The sequence below is a fragment of the Carcharodon carcharias genome, chromosome 3 (genome assembly GCF_017639515.1).
Source record: "Carcharodon carcharias isolate sCarCar2 chromosome 3, sCarCar2.pri, whole genome shotgun sequence".
In the NCBI taxonomy this organism is placed as follows: domain Eukaryota; kingdom Metazoa; phylum Chordata; class Chondrichthyes; order Lamniformes; family Lamnidae; genus Carcharodon; species Carcharodon carcharias.
Window position 1 is genome coordinate 77350194 of NC_054469.1, and position 25307 is coordinate 77375500.

General features: G+C 41.9%; 1 protein-coding gene across 4 annotated transcripts in view; it reads right to left on the minus strand.

Annotated features, from left to right (window-relative positions):
• ctnnal1 (catenin (cadherin-associated protein), alpha-like 1) overlaps positions 1-25307 on the minus strand; it is a 393020-nt gene that overhangs the window by 178651 nt on the left and 189062 nt on the right. For all 4 annotated transcript variants that reach the window (XR_005942687.1, XM_041185149.1, XM_041185146.1 and 1 more), the window contains exon 3: positions 1687-1874. Coding sequence is in view for 3 of the 4 variants with exons in the window: in XM_041185149.1 (XP_041041083.1) it covers positions 1687-1874 (188 nt within the window). In the remaining variant the exon portion in view is untranslated. The remainder of the gene's footprint in view (positions 1-1686; positions 1875-25307) is intronic.

Below are 25307 nucleotides of genomic sequence, written 5' to 3' on the forward strand. Positions count from 1 at the left end.
CATTGTGCAATCATCAGTGAACATCTCCACTTCTGACCTTACGATGGAAGGAAAGTCATTGATGAAGCAGCTGAAGATGGTTGAGCCTAGGACACTACCCTGAGGAACTCCTGCAATGATATCCTGGAGCTGAGATGACTGACCTCCAACAACCACAACCATCTTGCTTTGTGCTAGGTATGACTCCAATCACTGGAGAGTTTTCCTCCTGATTCCCATGGACTCCAGTTTTGCTTGGGCTCCTTGATACCAAACCCGGTCAAATGCTGCCTTGATGTCAAGGGCAGTCACTCTCACCTCACCTCGGGAGTTCTGCTCTTTTGTTCATGTTTGAACTGACCAAGTGCTTGAGCAAGCATCAGCTAAATCAGAGAGTCAGCTTGGATTTCTGAAGGCTAGAGCATGCCTGGCTGATCTAGTTGATTTTTTTTGAGGCAACATTAACATGTTGGACAGGATTTATCTATGGATGCTGCTGATATGGACACCCAGAAGGCATTTGATCAGGTTCTACACGAGATTATTAGCAAAAATGAAAGAGCACTGAATTGCAGGCAACCTGGTGTAATTGGTTGGAGGGATAAGACAAGTGGTATTCCATAGGGTTCTATATGAGGACAGATTCCAGAAATTTAGTTTTTATTCCTTGAATAGGTTGATTATCTAATTGAATTTTAAATGATTAATGGACCATAGGGTATATGGAGAAAAACTGCTTCTCAACTGCAGAAATACTGATCAAGGGGGCACAACCTTAAAATTAAAACTAGGCCATTTAGCAGTGAAATCAGGAAGTACTTTTATCCCCATACAAGAAGAGTAGCTAAACTGTACAATTCTTTCCCATGAAAGGTGGTCCTGAGTCAATTGAAATTTACAGAATTGAGATTAATAATCATTACTGAACAAAAATATATCAAAGGATATGAAGCAAAGTCAAATACGGATCTGCCATGATATAACTGAATGGCAGAACAAGTTTGAGGTATTGAATAATCTGCTTCCATCTGCCAATGTACAGTTTCTTTGACCTGCTGACTTTTTCAGTGTTTTGTGAAAAGGTACAAGTAGCTGACCTCTGTTGTATTCAGTGACTGGTAATCTATATATATCAAGCTATTTGCCCAACCAAAAATTGCCACTGAAGACGCAAACGATCATGTTGTTTTCTTTTGTATGTCATAGCCACCACAATTGTTGAGCTAAGATGATTTATGAGGGAAGAAACACTGAAGGTTTCTTCCCCAGATACCTTTACAGACTTTGAAGTTTGCTAGTTTATTATTCTGAAAACAATTAGGTTAAATGTCAAATTTCATGTTCCCTGGTAACTGTATTTCCAAACAAAGTATCCATCCACATTTCTTATGTTCCTCTTCATTCTATCTATAGAAGAAGCAATTGCTTCTCTTCATTCAACAAGAAAATGCATTCTGCAAGGCTATAATTGTAAAAGCCTATTTATTTTCATTAATACCAGATAGATTATTCCGCAAAATGCAATCTCTGGGGATGTAAAGCATATTTAGTTACTAGTTTCTTCCCATGTTAATACAGGTTCAATGCAATGTTAGTCACCACACTGGTTTTCTTTTCTAAAACTTGCTATTGTGGTTTGTGTAGGTATCATACACTATAAAGTTCTTTTCTCGTGTAAATTTCTTGATAATTTAAACAGTTACATACCTTGCTTCTGGAGTTGATAATTTGTTTAATGACTACCCTGTCTGCCAACACCAGTACTTTTGTAACAGAAGACAGTAGTAGCCGTGCAGCTTTTATCATTCCAGTTTTATCTGTGTAAACTGTTGCCCTTGTATCCGATTCTGGTTGGTCAAAGGCGCCCACATCAGTCAACTGTGCAATGCTCTCTCCTGGATAGCAACACAGATCAATAAAACAAAGCATACATTAAATGTACTTAAATACATTAGGAGTTAGAATATCAATTTCTGAAAACCATCGAAGAGAAATACACATTTGCTTAATGCAAAAAGTCTCTGGTAAACTGAAATGCGTTGTCATTTACAAATTAATGCTAATAGGAACAAAAAAAAAATCAATTGAAAGACGCAATGATATATTTGTGACCAGTGGTATTCAGAGGAAAGAAGATAACATAAAATGCAAAGTGACTGCTTCAACAAAAGCAATACGAATCATAATTTTAAGTTTTAAGGTTACTTGTCATTAGATTTGTTCTTAACACAGCTACTTATATCAACAAATTTCCACAGCTTACGAGAATAGCATTTCTTTTCTTGCAATAATAGATGGTGCATCAAATGATAAACTGAAAGATGGCAAGTAAAAAGTAGCTATTTTTGATATGGAAACAACCAGGGAGAGAGAAAACGTGGCTACAACTCATGGCATAAGCAAATTGTCATTAAGGACAAAATTTTATCAGGGTTCTGGTAAATTCATTAACAAAATAAGAGCATTGTAAGTTAAATATTCATGTGTTGAATAAAGGCAGCCGCAATTTCTCAAGTTTTTTTTCAATAATTGTACTTCCTCATACCAAGCAACCAGGTGGTTTTGCACCATACACTCTCTATTGGGTGAATATCCTTCCTGTAGTTTGGATTCAAAAATTGCACATGGCATTCAACTTTATAAATGTTTTATATAGTTTAATTATTACAACTCAGCATTTGTATTTTATATCTCTTGGCAGAAAGTACAATTTTCTGTTCACCGTTTATGGCCTTACACATTTGTGATGACGCTTTTACATAGGATATATAGCATAGAAATAGGCCATTCAGTCCAAACAGTCTATGCTAGCATTTATGCTCCAATCGAGCCTCCTTCCATCTTTCTTTATCTAAATATATCATAACTCTCTATTTCCTTCTCCCTCATATGCTCTGAAGAAGTCATACAGACTCAAAATGTTAACCCTGTTTCTCTCTCCACAGATGCTGCCAGACTTGTTGAGTTTTTCCAGCATTTTGTGTTTTTATCCCTTATATGCATGTCCAGCTTCCCCTTAAATGCATCTATACTATTTGCTTCAACCACGCCCTGTGGTAGCAAGTTCCACATTCTCACCACTCTTTGGGTAATGACGTTTCTTCGGAATTCCCTATCGAATTTCTTATATTAGACTATCTTATATTGATGGCTTCAAAGAAGAAACATTCTCTCTATATCTACCATCAATACTTTCAGAATTTAAGACCTCTATTCAGTTATCCCTCAGCTGTCTTATTTTCTAGAGAAAAGGAACACAGCCTGTTAATCCTTTCTTGATATGTATACCCGCACATTTCCTTGTAAATTTTCTCTGCACTCTTTCCAGTGCCTCTATATCCTTTTTATAATCTAGCAAGCAGGACTCTAAGCATGGCCTAACCAAAATTTGATACAGGTTTAGCATAACTTCCGTACTTTTCAATTCTATCCCTCTAGAAATAAAGCCTAGTGCTTGGTTGCATTTTTTATGGCCTTGCTAAACTGTGGTACAACTTTTAATAATTGACATATTTGCACTGTGATCCTTTTGTCCCTCTACCCCACTGAGACTTGCAAGTTTCAAGTAATAAGTGACCCCCTATTCCACCTACCATTCATCTGTGTTGAACTCCATTTGCCAAGTTTTTGACCGTTCTGCAAGTTTATTAATATCCTCCTGTAATTTGTTGCCGTCCTCTGCAACCCAATTCGGTATCATCAGCAAATTTGGAAATTATGATTTTGATTCTAAAATCCAAATAGTTAATGTAAATTGTGAATAGCACTGGTCCCAGCAATGATCCTTGTGAAACAACAATTCCCACCTTCTGCCACTTAGAATAACTACCCTTTCCTTGCACTCTCTGCTTTGTCTTGAAACAAGCTAGCAATCCATTCTGGCACTTGTCCCTTGATTCCACATTCTCTGACATTATTCACTTGTCTATTATGGGGCACTTTATTGAAGGTCGTTTCAAATCCAGATAAATTACATTTACTATATTACCATTGTCTACTCTCGCAATTACCTCCTCAAAACATCAATAAGTTTGGTCAAGCAAGATTTTCTCTTTTGAAGTCCATGCAATATACTTTTTCGTTTTGAGATGTTCTTCCACCAACTCCTTTAGTAATGATTACGTAATTTTTAGTGCCTGGTGAACCTGAACCCACAAATTATTTTACATAGAAACATACATACGTACATATGACTTAGAAGCAGGAGTAGGCCATTTGGCCCCTCAAGCCTGCTCCACCATTCAATAAGATCATGGCTGATCTGATTGTGGTTTCAATGCCACTTTTCTGCCTACCCCCAATACCCTTTGATTCCCTTGTTAGTCAAGAATCCATCTACCTCTGCCTTATAAATACTTCAATGTCTGTGAGCTTGAGGTGAGCCAGAGCATCGTTGTCAATATTCAGACAATCGTCAAAAGCTTCATCCAACAACTTGGCTTCAGCATATGACAAACCTTTCGCATTTGCCAATAAATCTTGAACTTTTTTCTCCTCAGACATATAGAAAACACTAAAATCAGGTTTGATTTCATCACCACAATTTGGGAACATGGTAAATGGCCACAGGTTGTTCCATCCATTTATCAAAATATCTTGGGGTAGATTGACATAAGCCTTCACAGCACTCCAGAGTGCATCTTTTACACTGAATTATTTTTGGAAATCCTTAAATCCCGAGCCTCTGTTGGATGCAGTGAGCATTTTGAGACAATATAATGAGGTCTCATCAACATTGTACTTTTACTCTGCTGTTAGACCTTCTTCTGATATTACCATGGAAATTTCATCCGAGCAGCTGCAGCTTCATGATCAGCTGAAGCTTTTTCACCGCATACTTTCAGCAGATGTACACCATGGCATTTTAAAAATTTGTTTTATTATCCTGATGAGTATTCACATGGTGATGTTAAACCTAGCTCTTCATGGAGCACTTTCACTTGGGCCATGATAATGGAGCAATCCAGTGGGTATTTCTCACTCCAATGTTGCCTGATCCACTCTAGTAACACTTTGTCTGCATGGACAGTCTTTGACTGATGGAGTGCTTTCCTATTATCCATTAATTTGGCCACATCACTGTCACACTGTCATCATAAAATTTAAGTAACTCCTCCTTTTGCTCCTTGAAGTCATAAATGGTTAATATGCCAACACCGTATTCTTCACTTAATTTTTAACAGAGGTGCCCTTCTAAAGGTGCATTAGTAACTCCACTTTCTGCTTAATGCTCAGCGACAAATATCTCCTCTTGGCTCTCCCGCTTGTCAAGGGACTTCCTGCTGATCTTTTCGACATAAAACCACCAGAGATAATAAAGACTATAATTACAGAGACACTGGTTCGAATAGTGTTCGAACTGTGTGTACAGGTAATTGATGCGGGAATGAGTGATGCCACCAAATAAAGTGGAAGCTCAACGAAGTAATCTGTGCCCCAATCTCAAATTGCTGCACAGGACACCATTGTCGACTGTAGCCAGTTTTCAGGTCCTTCTAGTTTTTGGGATGCCAGGTAAGGGGTCCGGTGCCTGTATTCAATGACACTGGATCTACAGCTCTCTGGGGAAGAGATTTCCACAGGGTCATGACCCTCAGATAAAAATTCTCCTCATCCCCATCTTGAATGGGAGGTCCCTTTTTTTAAAAACTCCGTCTCCTAATTCTGTCCTCTCCCACATGGGGAAACATCACCTCAGTGACCACCCTGTCAAGTTCCCTCAGGATTTTATGTTTCAAAAAGATCACTTATCATTCTTTAACACTTCAACAGATAAGAGCCAGCCTGTCCAACCTTTCCTCACAAGATAACCCCCTCATCCCAATAATCAGTCGAGTGAACCTTCTCTGAACTGCTTCTAATGCAATTATGTCCTTTCTTAACTAAGGGGACCAAAACTGTAGACAGTACTCTTTGTGGTTAAACTAAAGATGTGTACAACTGTAGAAAAATATCCCTATTTTATATTCCATTCCCCTGGCAATAAACAACAATATTCCATTTGTCTTCCTAATCTGTTGCCATTTCTGCATACTAACTTTTTGTGATTCATGTACTAGTACACCCAATTCCCTCTGTACTTCAGAGTTCTGCAACCTCTCTCCATTTAGAGAATACGCTGCTTTTCTATTCTTTCTGCCAAATAGAGAAATTCACATTTTCCTACGTTATTTGCCTTCTGCCAAATTTTTACCCTCTCACTTAACGTATCTACATTCCTTTGCAGACCCCTTATGTTCTTTTCACAACTTACTTTTCTACCTGTCTTTGTGTTATCAGAAAAATTAGCATTATACATGTTGTGTATTTGGATTTCCAGATGGCATTTGATAAGGCGCCACATGAAAGGTTATTGCACAAGATAAGTGCTCACGTTATTGGGGGTACTGTATTAGCATGGATTGAGGGTTGGTTAACACACAGAAGACAGAGAGTCAGAGTTAATGGGTATTTTTCAGGTTGGAAAGATGTAACTAGTGGATTAGGCCAAGGGCCTCAATTATGTATTATCTATATTAATGACTTGGATGGGGCGGCGGAGTGTAACGTCTCCAAATTTGCTGACGATACAAAAATAGGAGAGAGGGCATGCCGTGATGAGGACATAAGAAATCTGCAAGGGGATATAGACAGATTGAGTGAGTGGGCAAAAACTTGGCAGATGGAGTTTAATGTAAGGAAGTGTGAGGTCATGCACTTTGGTAGGAAAAATCAAAAGGCAGACAATTATTTAAATGGAGGGAGACTGCAAAAAAGTACAGCACAGAGGGATCTGCGTGTTCATGTGCATGAAACACAAAATATTAGCATGCAGGTGCAGCTAGTAATTAGGAAGGCAAATGGACTTTGGCCTGTATTGCTAGGAGGTTGGAGTTTAAAAATAGGGAAGTCTTGTTACAACTGTACAGGGTGTTGGTGAGTCCACACCTGGAGTACTGTGTACAGTTTTGGTCCCCATATTTAAGAAAGGATATACTGGCATTGGAGGCAATTCAGAAGAGATTCACTAGGCTGATTCCTGGGATGAAGAGGTTGACTTATCAAGAACAATTAAACAGGTTAGGCCTTTATTCATTAGAGTTTAGAATAATGAGGGATGATCTTATTGAAACGTACAAAATCCTGAGGGGGCTTGACAGGGTAGATATTGAGATGTTTCCACTAGTGGGGGAATCTCGAACTAGGGGACATAGTTACAGAATAAGGGGTCACTCATTTAAAACTGAGATGCGAAGAAATTTTTTCTCTCAGAGGGTAGTGAATGTCTGGAATTCTCTACCCCAGAGAGTTGTGGAGCCGAGATCACTGAAAGTACTTAAAGAGGAGGAGGATAGATTTTTAAAATATCGGGAGTTGAGGACTATGAGGAGCTGGCACGAAGCAGAGTTGGGGCAGATCAGCCATGATCTTAGTGAATAGCAGGGTAGGCTTGAGGGGCCAAATGGCCTACTCCTGCTCCTATTTCTTATGTTCTTATGAGTGTTATGAATTATGTCCTTAAATATCTGCCACTACATCTCGACTCACCTAACCCTTAATCTAATTTCCTTGTTCAATCTAGCCAGCTGTCTTCATACCCTCATAATTGCCCTTATTTAAGTTTAAACTCTAGTTCTGGACCCACACTTGTCTTCCTCAAACTGAATGCGAACTTCAATCATGTTATGATCACAGCTGCCTGGTGGCACTTTTACTATGAAGTTAATAATTAATCCTATCTTGTTGCACATTACAAGATCTAGAATAGCCTGCTCTCTGGTTGCTTATAGAACATGCTGCTCTAAGAAAATGTCCTGAAAACATACTACAAACTCCTCTTCCAAGCTGCTTTTGCCAATCTGATTTGTCCAACTTATATGTGGATTAAAATCACCCATAATTATCGCCGTACCTTTTGTCGTACACCCCCATTATTTCTTCCTCCTGTATAGCCTTTCATAGCATCCAGATTTCTCTCATTCTAACCATAATTTTTTTTAAAATTAAAATACTCCACTTATCGATCTTGAATTCCATCTGCCATTTTTTTTTTCCCATTTCTTTTTAACCATTTTCTGGGTGCCACTGCCACAGGCAATTGCACCCCGAAGTGCACAGGTTGACAAATTATTAGCTGGCACCTTGTAGATGCCCAAGATGCCTGCCATGGACAGACAGTAGTCCCCTTCAATATGCCAATCAGAACCCCAAAGCCAAATTCAGCGAGATCTGAACAGTGCCTGTGCTAGCATGTTGGCTCTGTTCTTCCAGGATTACAGAAGCCTAACCATTTGTCCTTAAAAAAATAACTCTGGAGCCCATCCAGAAACGGTCATTTTTTGTCTTCTTATTACATTAATGTGGAGTCAGGAGGTCCTGGCGTGCTGAATACCTACCTGGATCAAGCCCAAAACAGCAAGTTGCATTGGGATGCTCTATTGGTATCGTGTAAGTAAAGCTCAATTCCTAATGCCCCATGGGCCTTCATTTTGACTGCTTCTATCTCTTACTGCCACTAGTATATGCAACTTATCCTGTGGATTTGTGAGGAAAAAAGAATTCCCCCGACTTCAGTAATGTGACAACTGTAACTATCTTCAAGAAGGCACATGTCATACTGTGAGAAAACTATTGAGATATTTCCCCCTTATCCATAGCAGGCAAAATCCTGACATGCATTCTCCTGAATCACCTACTTCCTGTGGCTAAGGAAATCCTCCCAGAGTGTGGCTTTAGACCTTCCAGAGGAACCTCTGATATGATCTTTGTTGCCAGATTAATCTAAGAAGAACATCAACAACAACACCAGGAACTCTTCATTGCATTCATCAACCAGGTCAGACTTCTACAAACTATGGCAGTGAGTGTTTGACAACAAAGACTACTGCAAGCCAACAAAATTCCTCATGTACAGATCAGCTGTTGTCACCATCCCCCTGTACTGCAGTGAGGCCTGGAGTGTGTATCAGTGACATCTAAGAGTGCGAGAGAAATTCCTTCAGCAATATTTCTGCGGCATCCTTTGAATTCAATGGGAGGACCATCAGACAAACACTAGTGCCCTTCTTGAAGGGAACTCTACAAGCTTTCAACCAAAACTCCTGCAAATCCATTTCAATGGACTGAACACTGTATTCCAGATGGCTGAAAATCATCTCCCCCACCAGGTTTTGTTTTCTCAATTCTCAAATGGCCAACCTTCCAGGGAAGGACAAAGGAAAAGCTTCAAAGGCCCTTTGAAGCTCTCCTTGAAGCATGGCAGCTTTGATATTAATGACCGTGAGGAGCTTGCTACCAATTATTTAAAATGGCGACAACTTGTCCATCAAGGTGAATCACACATTGCCGCATCAATAAAATGTTGTAACTCAGAGTGGCAGGAGGGAAGGAAAGATAATGAAGCAAATCCTGCGCTCTGGATCACACTGCCTCGTGGGACATCCTGCCCCATGTACCCAAAGAACTGTGGGTCAAAAATTGTCCTCTTCAGTCATGAAGGCCCTTGGGAGAAACTCGCGACCCTGACTTATCCTCAAATCGAGGGCCAGCCGATGACGATGCAGCTCATCTTCTCTTCCATTTCCCCTCAAAAAAAGTAATTTGGCCAAAACTCTCCAGAAGTTTTGCCAAATAACCGTGAGCTTGTCTTTTATAATAAGGGCATAGTTTTTCCTTTGTTCATTGCTTCTCAGACTTTTTTCTATTTAATTGGTTTATTTTGTATTCTGTTTTTTGTTTTAAGCTAAATGCATAGTTCACATTGGCACTGAAATAAGGTGCAGTCTTTTAGATCGTTGACCTCAAAAATTTCAAATCATGTGGGGCCTTCACATGGAAAACATCAGCTGTTGAGTTTTCTTCTAGTTCATAAAATCATTCAAGATTTCCCAAGATTGGGTGCCATAGTATTCTTAATGGAAAAGAAATCAGCATCTTCACAGACAACAAAAATGATTCAGCAGGGATTTGTTATTAAATCAAATGAACTATAAAAGGATGGCATAATTCAGAGGCATAAAGTAGTAGAAACTTGCCTGGTTTTAGGCATGATTAATTGCCTCTCAGTTACAAAGTAGTATTAGAAATATTTACAGATAAAAACATATTGTAACATTTGAAATCACATCAGAAAATAAAGGCAAAAAATGGAATACCATATAAAGATACCAAGGTCATTCTTAATGCAGCTCTGAGCTGAAAGCGAAACTGCATGGGTCAAGTTTTCAATAGTTTGCACTAATATTAACTGTGCAAAATAGGTGAAATCGGCCGAATCACCACAAAAGATGGGGAATTTTGAACGTACGTTATGTCATATACTGTTGCTGTCAATTGTCTCTGTATGCAGCCATTTTAGCTCTTCAATTCATGCTCCTTTTTCCTTACAGGAAGGCACTGATAGGCACATTTTAAATGTCCTTCTACATATAAAAAATATTTAATTTACTAAGAAACTTATTAATGAAACTAATAAATGGTTCAGTCTAGTTTTTTGTAAAAGTAATTTATGCCACTTAAATCACGCTCCTCAGGTGGAGAACTAAGCACTCATTAGAAATGCTTATTTTCTGTGACAAACTCATTTCAGTAATAACTAAATGGATGAAGCTTTTGGAAACATCTTCCTGACACCTGCTCGTGGATTTTGCACCAATGAATCTGAAATGTTATGCAACAAAAACAGACATTTCTGGAAACACTCAGCAGGTCAGGCAGCATTGGCAGAGAGGAAACAACGTTAACACTTCAGGTCAATGACCTCTCATCAGAATCGGAAGATGTTAGAGATGAACAGCTTTGAAGCTTCCGTAGCCAGGCAAAAGTGGGGGGGTGGTTGATAAAGAACAAAGGTCTGTGATAGGGTGGAGGGCAAGAGTGATAACAAAAGGGATGATTAAGCAATAACAATGAAAGTCTGGGAGCATTGGATGTAATGAGTTTTGAGTGCTATGCAGTACAAGCTGTGGAATTTGATGCTGTTGGTAATTTGGTGCAGGGGGAGAACAAGATGCTGCTTTTTATGTTTTTTTCAGCTTCCAGAAGCAGGTGAGTGTTCAAAGTTTTAATTAGTTGAGTAGGTAGGTAATTGAAGAGTTTTTACCATTTTATCCCTCGAAAAATGGACAGTAGTTTAAAGCGGTACTGGGGAGACACAAGTATTGCAATAAATTTATAGCTTAACTAGTTCAACTACTTGGTATAACTATAGAGAACATTTGAGATATTTCTAAGCTTGAAACCTAATTAGTTCAAATAAGCACAATAAAGTTAGCAGGGCAGGTCATGCGCTGCATGACCTGGTGGACACTAGTCTGATCCACAGCAACCACATCTGTAGTAAGGAACTTTAAGCTGGAGTCCAAACTTTGGACACTGCAATGCCTCATGGAGGGGCACAGTTACCTGGACACTTTGTTTCAGGAGGCAGTCACACCCCTTAAGTTATAGGTATTTCAGATTTAGTCTGTGGTCATGGACAGGAGGGTGCGACTACGTGAGGCAGGTATAAGGATCCAGCAAGTAACAATGGAGGAGCCTCAGCCATTATAACAGGTTCGAGGATCTTGTAACTTGTGTGAACGAGAGCAAGCACTGCAGGAAGAATGAGCAAACTGACCATGCCAACATGACGAAAGGTGCCATTAAAGTGAGGGGAGCACAAGTCCCAATGGCTGTGATGCCTGCAGGGTTAAGTCCTCTGGGCTGGGGAGGAACTTGGAGTGGGAGGGCGAGGATTCAGTTGCCGTGGTCCACATTGACATAGATAGGAGAAAAGGTTCTACTGAGGGATTTGAGCAGCTAGGGACTAAATTAAAAAAACAGAACTACAGGGGTAATAATCTCTGGATTACTACTTGAGCCACATGCAAATTGGCATTGGGTAAATGAGATTAGAGAGTTGAATGCGTGGCTCAAAGATTGGTGTAGGGAAAAAGGGTTTCAATTCATGGGGCACTGGCACCAATACTGGGGAAAGAAGGAGCTGTACCATTGACAGCCTTCACTAAACCACGCTAGTACTAGCGTACTGGCAAATCATATCAGGACTGAAGAGAGGGCTTTAAACTAAATAGATTAATGTGTGCAGACCAAAATTGCCTTAAGAAGGCTGAGTTTACTTAAGGGATTGCAATTAAGTCAGACTTTTTTAAAAAAAAAATTGGGAAGAATTTTCCCCATGTCAGGCGGGCCATGCGGGAGCAGGTGTGGGCCCAATCACCGCTCACGATAGGGTCCGCATCGCCATTTTATGTGAGTGGGCCAATTAAGGCCCACCCAGTGTAGTTCATGGTTCCCATGGATAGTGGGAGTGGGCGGGCGGCGGCAGGCGCACTCAGACCACCTGGTCCAACGGCAACCCAGCAACCTGTTTAAATGAAGGCCTGGCAGCCTTTGCAAGGCTGCTCACAATGGCTGGGAGAAGAGCACATCAGAGGAGCAACGTGCCTGACGCAATACCGGAGGGTAGGCCAGCAGGGCAGTGTTCCCCTCGTTTTTCTGACGAGTGCCCAGCTGCCCTCCTGGAGGAGTGCAGTGGGAGGTCCTTCTTCCGAGGGACAGGAGGCGGAGGCATCCCCACCTGACCAAACACGCATGGGAGGAGGTGACCGAGAGTGTGAGCTCCCGGGATGTGGTGCGACACACATGGATCCAGTGCCACAAAAGATTCAATGATCTCCTGCGTTCGGGGAGGGTGAGCACCATGTTGCCTCAAATCACTGAACGCAGCCGTCACCCTTCATTGTCTGCACTGTAACTAATCAAATGTCCTTTTTCTTCCTTTCAGCATCACCGGAGCAGGGCTGGGAGGAGGAAGAGGCAGAGGGCCCACCTCTCACCCCTAAAGCCCCAGAGTAAATCCACTCATCAGCATCACACTATCTCAGCCAGGCAGGCACCAGCACAGATACTAGCAACTTGGTGGGAATTAGATATTCGGCTAGTGTCCCAGGGCACGGCGGAGAGGGCACTTCACGCTTGCTTGAGGTGCGGGCAGAAACAGAAAGTGCCCAGGACGCCTGCAGTCAGAGGACTGCTGGGGACCAAATACATGCTCCGTCGGTGGCTGAAGATGTGCCTCTGGAGTCGTCCGTGAGGCAGCAAACTCTGCAAGTGCAGCAGGGTATGCAGGACAACCTGGTGGAGATACATAAGGCTATGAGTGGCATGGTGCCCGTGCTGGAGGAGTCCACATGGAACATCACCAATGCAATGAGCCTCATGGCTGAGCGCCATACATCATCCATGGAGAGAGTGACGACTCTCATGGAGAGGCTCCTCCAGAAGAACAATCAGGGCCTCATGGGGTTGCACTTGGACCTGCAAGCCCTCACATCGGCATTGGCCTCGGCTGGTCAGGGCCAGTGTGGAAGATGGTTTGGGCACCAAGTATCCCAGCTCGGTGCCCATCAATCTACGGTGAGCAGGGAGGTCCGAAGCAACCTCATGTCAGCGCAGCAGAGTCTCTGAAGGCTCCTCTCAGGGCGCTCTGGATGAGGGTAGCAGCTCCTCCACCCCTCTGCCAGTAACCATGGCATCCAATAAGGCTGGAGGAGAAGCCAGCTGTGGAACTGGCCGCTCCCTCCCAAGTGGGGCCATCAAATGCTTCAAGGGCCAGAGGACATCCATCCGCCAAGGTCATTGAGGCCAACAGGACAGCACAGTGAGCAGGCTGTATCAGATGCCAGTGCCAGCGAGGAGACAGCAACTATATGCAGCACCCGTAAGTGTAAATTTAAGGCACCTTAGGCACACCATGGGTTTCTCAATGGTGCTTTTATGTTGGCCTAATGTAGTTTGCAGAAGACTTGGTGTGATGTCCAACAGCGTTTTTTTTTCCTTTATCAAGTTACATTTGTTCACTCAATAAATTTTGACATGCCTCAAGGTGATTCCTTACTTCTGCAGGTGGATGGGAACCCATGATGTTATGAGTGAGTTGTTTGACATTGAGCTTTATTGACAAGGGCCTTAGTTAATGTTACTATCCAGGCAGATTTAGCACTCAGGCATCGAGCATTGAGCCTGCAGCCCTGGTGTGTGTTGAAGGTCAATCTGTGGTGTGCTAGCTGAAGGTTCTTTGGATTAAAGCCTCCCGGGTATCCTTGCCTCCCTGGAGTATGCCCGGGTCAGCTTCTATCCCTTCAGCGTTCTCCTGTGTGTGCTCATCCTCGGACTCACTGCTGGACTCATCGTGTGCATCCGGAGCAACTGCGTCTGCGTCTTCCTCATCCGCAGCATCCTATCTTTCCAGCGCAAGATTGTGGAGAGCGCAGTATGCAACCACTATCAGCGATACACGATCTGGGGAGTATCGGAGTGCGCCCCCTGAGTGTTCCAGGCGTCAGAAGTGCATCTGGAGAAGACCGATGGTTCGCTCCACCACAGCCCTTGTGGAGGTGTGGCTCCTACTGTACCGCTTCTCAGCCTCTGTTCTTGGATGGCGGAGAGGCGTCATCAGCCACCTTCTGAGGGGATAGCCCTTGTCACCCAGCAGCCATCTATCCAGCCGGGCTGGAACACAGAAGAGCCCCAGTGCCTGGGAGTGTCTCAGGATGTAGGTGTCATGGGAGCTGCCTGGGTACCTTGCACAGACTTGTACAATCAGCATCCTGTGATCACACACTATCTGCACGTTCATGGAGTGGAAGCCCTTCCTGTTGACAAAGGTACCGGGCTCACCTGCTGGCACCTTGATGGCTACATGTGTACAGTCTATTGCACCCTGGACGCGGGGGAAGCCAGCAATGGCCGCGAAGCCTCTGGCTCGCTGTGTCTGGCAGGCATCGTCCCAGCGGAAGTGGATGAAAGTCAATGCACGCCTGAACAGAGCGTCTGTCACCTACTTGACGCAAGTGTGGACAGCTGATTGGGAGACTCCGCAAAGATCACCCACTGACCCCTGGAAAGAGCCAGAGGCATAGAAGTTGAGGGCAGCTGTGACCTTTAAAGCCACTGGCATGGGGTGCCCATCCACACAGTTTGCAGAGATCTCAGGGTCAATCCAGATGGAGGTGACTGCTTCCCTTGAGAGACGGAGCCTCCTTCAGCACTGCACCTCAGTTATATTGAGGTAGCTGCTTTGCCGCCCGTATACCATGGCAGCAGGATATTGGCATCCTCTGCGACCCCTTCTACCTTGGACTACCTCTTGGCCCTGCGCCCCTTGCGCCTGCATCTCTCCTCCCAAATGTAGCTCCCTGGAAGCTGAATGTGCCTCCTCCCCCTTCTGGTCCTTCCTTCCTCCTCAGAGGAGGCGCCTCCAGTGGAGAGCACAACTCCTATTCCCAGGCTTAGGGAAGGCTTCCTGAAACCTGTAGGCCCCAAAAAGGATCTTCACTGTAGTGTCCTGACCTGAAGGCTGTTACTCCTGTCCAAGCAGCTGGTATGAGTTTTGAAGTATTCCTGCTCACACAGGCAAGTATAAGTAACTTTCACACTTAAATATCTGAAAGATCATATTTGCGACCCTACTCACCCCTCTTATCTCACCCATGGATGAGGTTTATACAATGGCTCCTACCCGCCTGCCCATTGCACCCATGAGACGTCCTGAAGATTGCACGGGCTGCGAAAAATCAAATTCAATTACTGCCTCAAGGGCCTTAACTGGCCCATTAATTGATGGCTGTCGCACATCCAAACTTATAGAGCGCTTGTCTTCCCAAATATTGCGATGGTGCGTGGTGACATTGGGATGCACGCTCGATGTCAGCATGCGCCATTTTGTGCATAGACATGTGGGGCGCACCCCTGCTTGCCAACAGAAAAATTCTGCCCATTGATATCTTCTTTTGCCTCTTCCCTCCCCAAAATCAAATGAACTAAAAATTAAAATTCGGTTCTGACAATCTCATTGTAATACTGAGAAATGACCATAATATTTTCCCCCAAAATAACTGGTGTGTGGTAAAGTAGATTGTTCATTAAAAAAATGACTACCATTAAATCAGATAAGGTGTAAGTGACTGGGGACCAGTTGGCAGTGTATATACTCAATACGAAATCTTCGTTACTAAACAGATTTAGTAATCCAATTTAACGGTGTTTTACAGTCATTCATAAATGAAGATTAGAAAAAATAGTGTCAGACTTAGGCTCAAAAGCATCACAAGTAGGTTTCTACTAATTCAAATTAATTTTGAGATCTACAGCAGAAGAAAGGTTTATGAAGGTCAATGCTTTAGACCTCACTAGCACAGACAGCTAATTTTGATCAAAACATGCCATGAGAAATACTTGGATGTGCTAGGTGTCATGTTCAGTAAAGACATGTCCGATTCACCACTTTAATATAGGACTGTGCTCAAGCTTCTGGAACAGTCTTATTTATAATAGACACTGATGAACTGTTAAGATGGCTGCCAAGGAGTCATGGGACCTTGGCTTATTCAACACAGACTATCAAGCTTCCAGAAATTTCTAACTGAATCACCCTGGGTGGGCAACCACCCCCTGGAATGGACATATCCTGACAGCACCGCTCTGTGGTATTTATGCTTGTTATTGTTCAAAGCTTACTCAAAACACAGAGTCAATGGACTCTTAGACTCTGTCTTCAGTTTTGCAATTTAACAAAAGAAAGCTTACAGAACCTGTTTTCCACAAGTGTGAAAGATCACCATATCTCTTCTATTATGTAGCAATGGCTTTGGACTTCCAAACCAATCTGGTTGGATATGTCGGTATTAGTTGTGAGGTCAAATTTGGCTTGAGGTAATGTGTTTTATCTAAAGGCTCAGAGATCAGGGCAGTCTGCAGAAAACTACTGAAGGCACAGCAACTGCAGAAAAGGCAATATCATCTTTGCCTTTTAAGAACCATCAGTTGCCAGCCAGTCTGAGAACCAGAATCTGAAACTAGCTGCAAGTCATCAATCAGCCAAAGTACTTAACCTGTTCCAGTTTCAAAATTCACCTGAGAACCAATCTCCTAGATATTTGACACCAGAAACCTCACAACCCACTGTGAATCTTTCACTTTACAAAATCCTCACTTCAACTTTAAATCATTGAATCCATTCAAGAAACCATAGGCCTGTCATATGGGAGACCAGAAATCATAAATAAGAGGCTGAATTAACTGCAATCTGTAAAAATGTACTATCTTTATCTGTATCCAATCTTTATGTGTGTGAATGAGACCTTGTGTGATGTTGGGTTATTTCGAAGGGTAAGAATAAATAACCTTTTTTTTAAAAAGTCACGAAAGCTTGCTGTTGAATTATTTAATTGGAATACACACTTCAAGGTTAAGAAAAGACACATCCCTTTCCATACAAAACATAGATTATGGGAAGTAAGCAGCAAATACATCCTGTCTGTGACATAGGTGTTATGAAATTTAGCTATTTCAGATTAAAAAAAATAAATTTTATTATTTCTACTCCTTGGAACATATGAAGTATTACAAAATGACATTATGCTCATTACCAGTCAGAATGAACTGCCCTTTAGCTACAGTCCTACAGGGCTGAACTCCCACGAACAGATCACAGTTTGAATCACAATCTTTACTGACATTTGAACGCAGGCTTCCTCTATAAGGGTAAGTTCTGCCAATCTTCACTAGACCATCTGAAGGGGGAAATGTCCCTTTGTGGCTCACTCAAGCATGCCTCCTGGCAGAATGGCCAAGGAAATGTGGGATGTCAATGGATCTTTATGAATATGGTTACCCTGCCTTTCTACTAACATAGGAAACTGGCCATGTTGGGCAGTATGATGATTACATGGAAAAAAACTGGTGAAATAATTATAAGTTGAACAAAAGATTTTAAGGTAGTAGATTGTGTGCAGGAAGCATCAGTCATTAGTTTCATTATACTTCCATAAATAGATGGCATAGTAACCCAGGAGGCCAAATCCTGATGACTGACATAAAACAGTACAAATATAGTAAAACAATAACAGTTTCAGGCAGAAGAAAACATTTGGTCCATTAGCTCAACCATCCACAAAATCACTTGGTGCATTCTAATATCCTTGAATCCTGTTTGTTGACAAGAGCCTGTCTACTTCCCTCCTGAAACCATTAATGTTGCATGTTCAGTATCTGTGCTGGTAATCTGTTCCACATACTTAGCCATTTCATTTGGAAAAAAGTTCCTCCTACATTTCCTGTTCCTTTTTTGGCTAATTTGTAAATTTCATGCCTTGTGCTTAAATTCTAAACATGGGAGAAAAGCTCACTTGGATCAGATTTGTCCAAACTTGCTCTTATTTTAAACATTCCTATCTTAGCCCCTTTCAGTCTTTTTCCAAGCATTTTTTTTTCTCTTAGGCTCTAGAGGAAAAATAAAAGTGAAGCGAGAAATTCAATAAAAAGACCATCAGTACCAAAACAGCTGCCATTATAAAATGAAAGGCAGGAAAAAGACTTGTGTTTTCAATTCATTTTTCTTTCTATCTTTTCTTTTCCATGCCTTAGACAGTCAACAGTGAGAAAATCATACTGAATTCTGCGAGTCTAATCTGATCCAAAGATTACAGATGGTTGAGGTGTTAAAGTCTATGGGAACTTGTGTCCTACCGATACATTACCCAGTATAATTTTCCCCAACTCTGCACAGGTGCCAAATCTGCACGATATATGACATCATTACAGTGATCTCTCGCCACATCTAGATGTGCTGCTGCTCAATATGGCATACAAAAACACATTTTGATTAACTAACTGCATTAAATGCCTTAGAATGCCATCATCATGTTACACAGAGTAACCAGGAAAATAAAACTGAGAAACAAAGAGTTTTGGGTGTAAAGAAGAAAGCATTTAAACTGGCTGCTCTCCTTGTTTCATTAAAAAAAAACATTTTTTGCTTTAGTAATACAGCCCACTGGGTTCCCGTTGCACCTGGACAAACTGACCATCAAGCAATAGTGTTAAGTTTTATCATGCTTCGTCACCTTTCAATAATCACTATGAAAATACTTTTCACTCTATTTTACATCATTTCTTATTCGCTTCCCAGCTTGATTCGTGCTCCTTAGGTTTTTTTACTTTTTCAAACATTATGGGGGAGAATTTTCTGGTTGGCGAGCACTCGCCGATGCGTCAAATGACGCGCAGTGACGTCGGGCGGGTGTCTCAACATCACCGTGCGTCATTTAGAGTTTCAGTTCGGCGTGCGGGTGAGGTTTCATGAAATGTTTAAAACTTCAATAAAAATTTTCAAAAAACTTCATTGACATGTCCCAGCTCATGTGACACTGTCACATGAGAGAACATGTCAGAAAAGTTTTTAATTTCTTTATTTTGATTTTTAAAACTTAAAGAAATCTCCCTGAGGCACCTCTGTACTTCAGGGAGATTTCTGCGCTGCACGCGAAACAGCGCAGGCCCTGACTCAGGGAATACCCCCCCGCCCGCACAGGGAGCGCTTAATGGGCCTTAATTGGCCCACCCATGTAAAATGGTGGCACGCACCCGACCGGAGGCGCCGATCAGGTTCGCACTCACTCCCGCCCGCCTCCGCACAATGCCCCAATGGGGGGTAAGTTCAGCCCTATGTGTTTTCCCTTTCTTCCTCACAGTTCAATTACAATTAAATCAAATGCTGATAAAACAGCTAGAACATACAAAAGAATTAGAATATACCAACATTTTTACAAAAGACTGCTACAAGATCCTAGTGTGTGTCACAGGAAGGGCTTGCATTTATATAATCAGCTTTCATAGCTTCAGGGCATCCAAAAACTCCTTTTACAGCCAGTGAAGTACTCACAATTATAATGTAGTGAAAGACAGCAGCCAATGTGCAAACAGCAAGGTCCCACAAATAGGAAAATAAATGGCCAGATTATTTGTCTTAATGATGTTGACAGATGGATAAATGTTGATAGGACAATGGGAGAACAAAACTACCCTACTTTGAGCAGTGTATGGGCTCTTTTATGACCACCTGAAGGGGCAATCTGGCTTTGTTTTAATATTTCATTTGAAAGATGGCACCTCAAGCTTCCTCAGTACTGCCCCGAATGCCAGTTTAGATTAATTGCTCAAGTCTCTGGAGTGGGGCTTGCACCCACACTCATCAGACTCTGAGGTCAAAATGTTAACCACCGAGTGGAAACTGAAATCACATCAAGCCAAATGCGTCAGTACAAAATACTGTAATACATATAAAATTATTACATAGACACACAGACACACACACACGCACACAAACACCCACATACGCTAAAGGTGAGGGTAGGATTGGGTTGGAGTGTTCACCCTGACATTAAATAGCCTGACACAGACTACCTAGGTTCATGCATAAACTCAGCTTTTTGGCTAAAGACTGTATGCTGCTCTTAATTTCTGTAGGAGGTGGACCACAGCAGGAACGAAAAAAAAATAAAAAGCATTTTATTATATTCTAAAGTTAGTAGTGACAGAGTTAATCTAAAGATAGCAGACTGATGAAAAGTTGATATGTGGGGTAAAATACAGGTTTAACGAATATCAATATTCTACAAGTATTTTAACATAAAGATTTGACCGATAAACAGAGAACCAGCTGCTAGGTAACTTCGGGAGTTGCAAGTGCTCTATATTTAATAGGTTGAGAAATAGTCCTTCTTTCAATTTCAAGGAGCAATTTTTATTATGCCTAAAACAAACTTAAGTGAAAAGAAGTGAACATGTGCTGCTATAAAATGTTTCAACTGAAATATTGATCGTATAACTGGTAACCACAGTAACAGTTCACAAAGGCAGAGATTAGTGGCTGCCAGGAAAATGAACCCTTTGGGTCAGACCTTAATTAAAAATAGAAAAAAAATGGATAAGAGAGCATGCTACATGTTTGCTCTGATGGGCAGTGTAGTCAAAGAAACACAGGAGTACTTAAGATCTGGATCTCACTCAGAAGACACTGTCTGCAAGGACTGGAATACAGGGCACCACAAAGAAATGGCAGAAGAGGTTTCAAAAAGGTGATTATCTATCTGATGCATTCAGAGAAAATTGCACTATCACAGCTTCCAGTATCATGCAAAAAATGAGATAAAATGAATAAGCCATAATACAGTATATACCACTCTTCTAATGAACGGATGATAGCAATTGATTGACTTGATTATCTTGGAAGGTCGGTTTAGACAAATAAATAAAACAAAACCACCGTTTTACATCAAAAACAACAAAAATCGGCATTTCTATTTGAATCAGTTAACAATGCCAGTAACTTCCCAAAAGACCAGCAAGTGGGTTTAGTTTCTTTTACTGTGGAAATTAGAATGGGGGCTTACAGTCAACATTACCCCTCCAGTGCTTATTTGTAAGGTGTACTAATGTCAACACCTGCCTTTCCACATTTCTCAAACAATACTGCAGCAAAACTACCAAGTGTATCAAAATAACCTTAAACAGAATCTAAATTAATACTTCAACATTAATGTCAATTTTACTTCCCAGAGGAAAACCGCAAGAGTTGAGGACTCTTTTTCCAGTCCCACTCCAGCCCCTTCCCATAACTCTTTCACCGGTACATCAATGATTGCTTCGGTGCTACTTCATGCTCTCGTCTGGACCTGGAAAAATTTATTAATTTTGCTTCCAATTTCCACCCCTCCATCATTTTCACATGGTCTATCTCTGACACTTCCCTTCCCTTCCTTGACCTCTGTGTCTCAATTTCTGGTGATAGACTGTCCACCAATATTCATTTCAAGCCTACCGACTCCCACAGCTACCTCGACTACAGCTCCTCACACCCCGCTTCCTGTAAGGACTCCAGCCCATTCTCTCAGTTCCTTCGCCTCCGTCGCATCTGTTCTGATGATGCCACTTTCAAAAACAGTTCCTCTGACATGTCCTCCTTCTTCCTTAACTGAGGTTTTCCACCCACGGTGGTTGACAGGGCCCTCAACTGTGTCCGGCCCATCTTCCGTGCCTCCGCCCTCACACCTTCCTCTCCCTCCCAGAACCATGATGGGGTCCCCCTTGTCCTCACTTATCACCCCACCAGCCTCCACATTCAAAGGATCATCCTGCGCCATTTCCGCCAACTCCAGCATGATGCCACCACCAAACACATCTTCCCTTCATCCCCCTTGGTGGAATTCCGCAGGGATCATTCCCTCCGTGACACCCTGATCCACTCCTCCCTCACCCCCTACAACTCAACCCCCTCCCATGGCACCCTCCCATGCAACCACAGAAGGTGCAACACCTGCCCCTTTACTTCCCCTCTCCTCATCATCCAAGGGCCCAAACACTCCTTTCAAGTGAAGCAGCATTTCACTTGCACTTCCCTCAATTTAGGCTACTGCATTCGTTGCTCCCAATGCGGTTTCTTCTACATTGGAGAGGCCAAACGCAGACTGGGTGACCGCTTTGCAGAACACCTTCGATCTGTCCGCAAGCATGACCCGGAACTCCCTGTCGCTTGCCATTTTAACACTCCACCCTGCTCTCATGCCCACATGTCTGTCCTTGGCCTGCTGCATTGTTCCAGTGAAGCTCAACGCAAACTGGAGGAACAGCACCTCATCTTCTGACTAGGCACTTTACAGCCTTCCGGACTGAATATTGAGTTCAACAATTTTAGATCATGAACTCCCTCCTCCATCCCCACCCCCTTTCCGATCCCCCTCTTTTTTTTCCAATAATTTTTCCCACCTATTTCCATTATTTTTAAATGTATTTCCATCCATTGTTTTATCTCTACCTTTTAGCCTATTTCGATCCCTTCCCTTCACCCCACCCCACCCCAGCCATACTAGGGCTATCTGTACCTTGCTTGTCCTGCTTTCTACCTTTAATTAGCACATTCCTTAGCTAACATCACCACCTTCAACACCTCTTTGTCCTTTTGTCTGTGACATCTTTTGGCTATGTCCACCTATCACTGGCCCTCCATCCAGTTCTACCCCCCCCCACCCCCACTTTAAACCAGCTTATATTTCACCTCTTTTCTATTTTTACTTAGTTCTGTTGAAGAGTCATACAGACTCAAAACGCTAACTATGTTCATCTCCAGAGGCTGCCAGACCTGCTGAGTTTTTCCAGTCATTTTTATTATTATTAGAGTTGAGATCCTGACCACCTGATTTTAGCCGCTGGGCCCCATTACCATGCCGTCAGTCCATTTCCCGCCTCTTGCTCTTCCTGGCCTTGCAAAGGAAAGTTTAAAAGCTTACCTTTCAGTGACTCTTCACATCCCAGTTCTATTTGGACCTGTTTCTGCCTGGCAGGATGGCCATAACAGCTTCTTCATTCAGGACTGAGTTAAAATACCCATGGGTCTGACTGGTGTTAGTGGACTCCATGAGCACATTTTGAAGTATTAGCTTTTCAGTTTCAGGCGGGTGCCTTAATTGCCCATACAGAAGAGCAAATAAAAACAAAAATCGGATGAAGCAGGATCCAGGTGGTTTTGCCGTGGGTGAGTAACCCAGCGTATTTTTACTGCCCCCTGTCTTGTTGCCACAGGGTGGGTAGCATTAAAATACTCCCCATTGTTTCATCTCTCATTAAAGTTAGCACCTATTCAATGAATGGAGCCCATCTTTCAGTCACAACAAGCCAACATCGTGGACATCCCCAGTTTAGAATTTGGCTTGATTTTTAGATGCACAAGAGAAGTAAATGTCTTCCTTCTAAATTTGGACATGCAAATGCAGTATACTTTGCATTAATCTTTCCAGATACTCAAAAATATTGTGGAGATCCAAATGTACATTACTGTCATTCTTAAAAGGGGAAGCCAAAGATAACAATGACCTGGGAAAATGATTACAAACTCATTGGTTGCTATTTAATTCAAAAATTAAAAACTGAATTCGGAAGTTTGAACCAATATTTCCCTTGTACCCTCACTAGTACTGTCAGGTAGCTAATAATATGAGTTATTTCTTTCAAGCATTGTTTAAACCTTCATTAATGTTAATCAGGTCTTTGCGGTCCAGCAGCTCCCCATCACTGATGCTTCCGAAAATCAATCTCATTGCAGCACACAGCTGATTTGCTCAGCTACACATAATCTCAAGAAAGATAGATCTGAAATGCCTGCTTTGATCAACAATTCAAAACAAATTATAATTGTGGATATGCTGAAAGGTCATTTCCCATTGCAGGTAACATTATCTATGTCCAACTGAGCACAGCTGCTTACAGCGGAAACTGCAAATTGCTTGCACAGACATTAAAGGCCACGAGTGATTTCCGAAGGTGCAGGACTGTAGCAACAAAGCAGAATTTTATTTTTTAAGAATTTATATCTTCAATCACATCAACAAAGTTAGATACAAAGAATACAAGTCAGATAAATATTCCAAAAATGTATTCATCGTGGATCCAGGTGGAAACAAAATGTGAAGTGCAATTATTACTGCCCTGCCATCGTAATTGCTGTGTTGTCTGTTGCTCCCCCTCAATTCCTGAAGCCACTAGAGTTGAAATTGGGCATTGGCAGGCATGCAAAGCTGCTGAAATCACATTTGTCGCCTGTTTTGCCACATGCCTGATTTTCAGTCTGTACTTGTGTTTGAAAGTGACTAATGGTTCTACAGCATTTTTACTTAATATCAAAAATTTGCTGATTTCAATTATGTTTGTACTGACACAAGACCAACACAAAATCTTTGACTGTGTATAAATGTTCACTTTTCAGGGACACAAAATAAATAGGCTTCAAAATCAAGCTTTTTTAAAATTAATTCATGGGTATTGCTGGCTGGCTCAGCATTTATTGCCTACCCCTAATTGCCCTTGTTCAGAGGTCATAAGAGTCAACCATATTGCTATAGGTCTGGAGTCACTCGTAGGCCAGACCAGGTAAGGACAGCAGATTTCCTTCCCTAAAGGGTATTAGTGAACCAGATTGGTTTTTATAACTATTGACAATGGTTTCATGAGTCATCACTAGACTTTTTATTGAATTTAAATTCCACCATCTACCGTGGTGGGATTCGAACCCAGGCCCCCAGAGCATTACCCTGGGTCTCTGAATTACTAGTCCAGTGAAAATACCGCAATATCACCTGCCCTCAATACCTGTGACAACTAGGCTTGTTAGGACCAAGTTACTACTGGAAAAATCAGGTTTCATAAAGAATTTACATTTATATAGCACCTTTCACATGGCCAAACATTTGAATCAAGAAATCATTCTGAGATATGCTATTACTAATCTCAAAAACTTCCCATCACTATCATTTGCAGTGATAGGGCCATAACCAGCTTTAATCACTCCAATGTTACCTAACTCAAATTATTCCAGACAAGCCAAAATTTGGAATGGCAAAATGTAGAATCAAACACAGTTCAAGTGGATGCAATAGAGGTAATTTTCTGATGCTATATCTATTACATAAAGCCACACTAGAGATGAGTACAATACTAAGATTCAAGCTCACAGG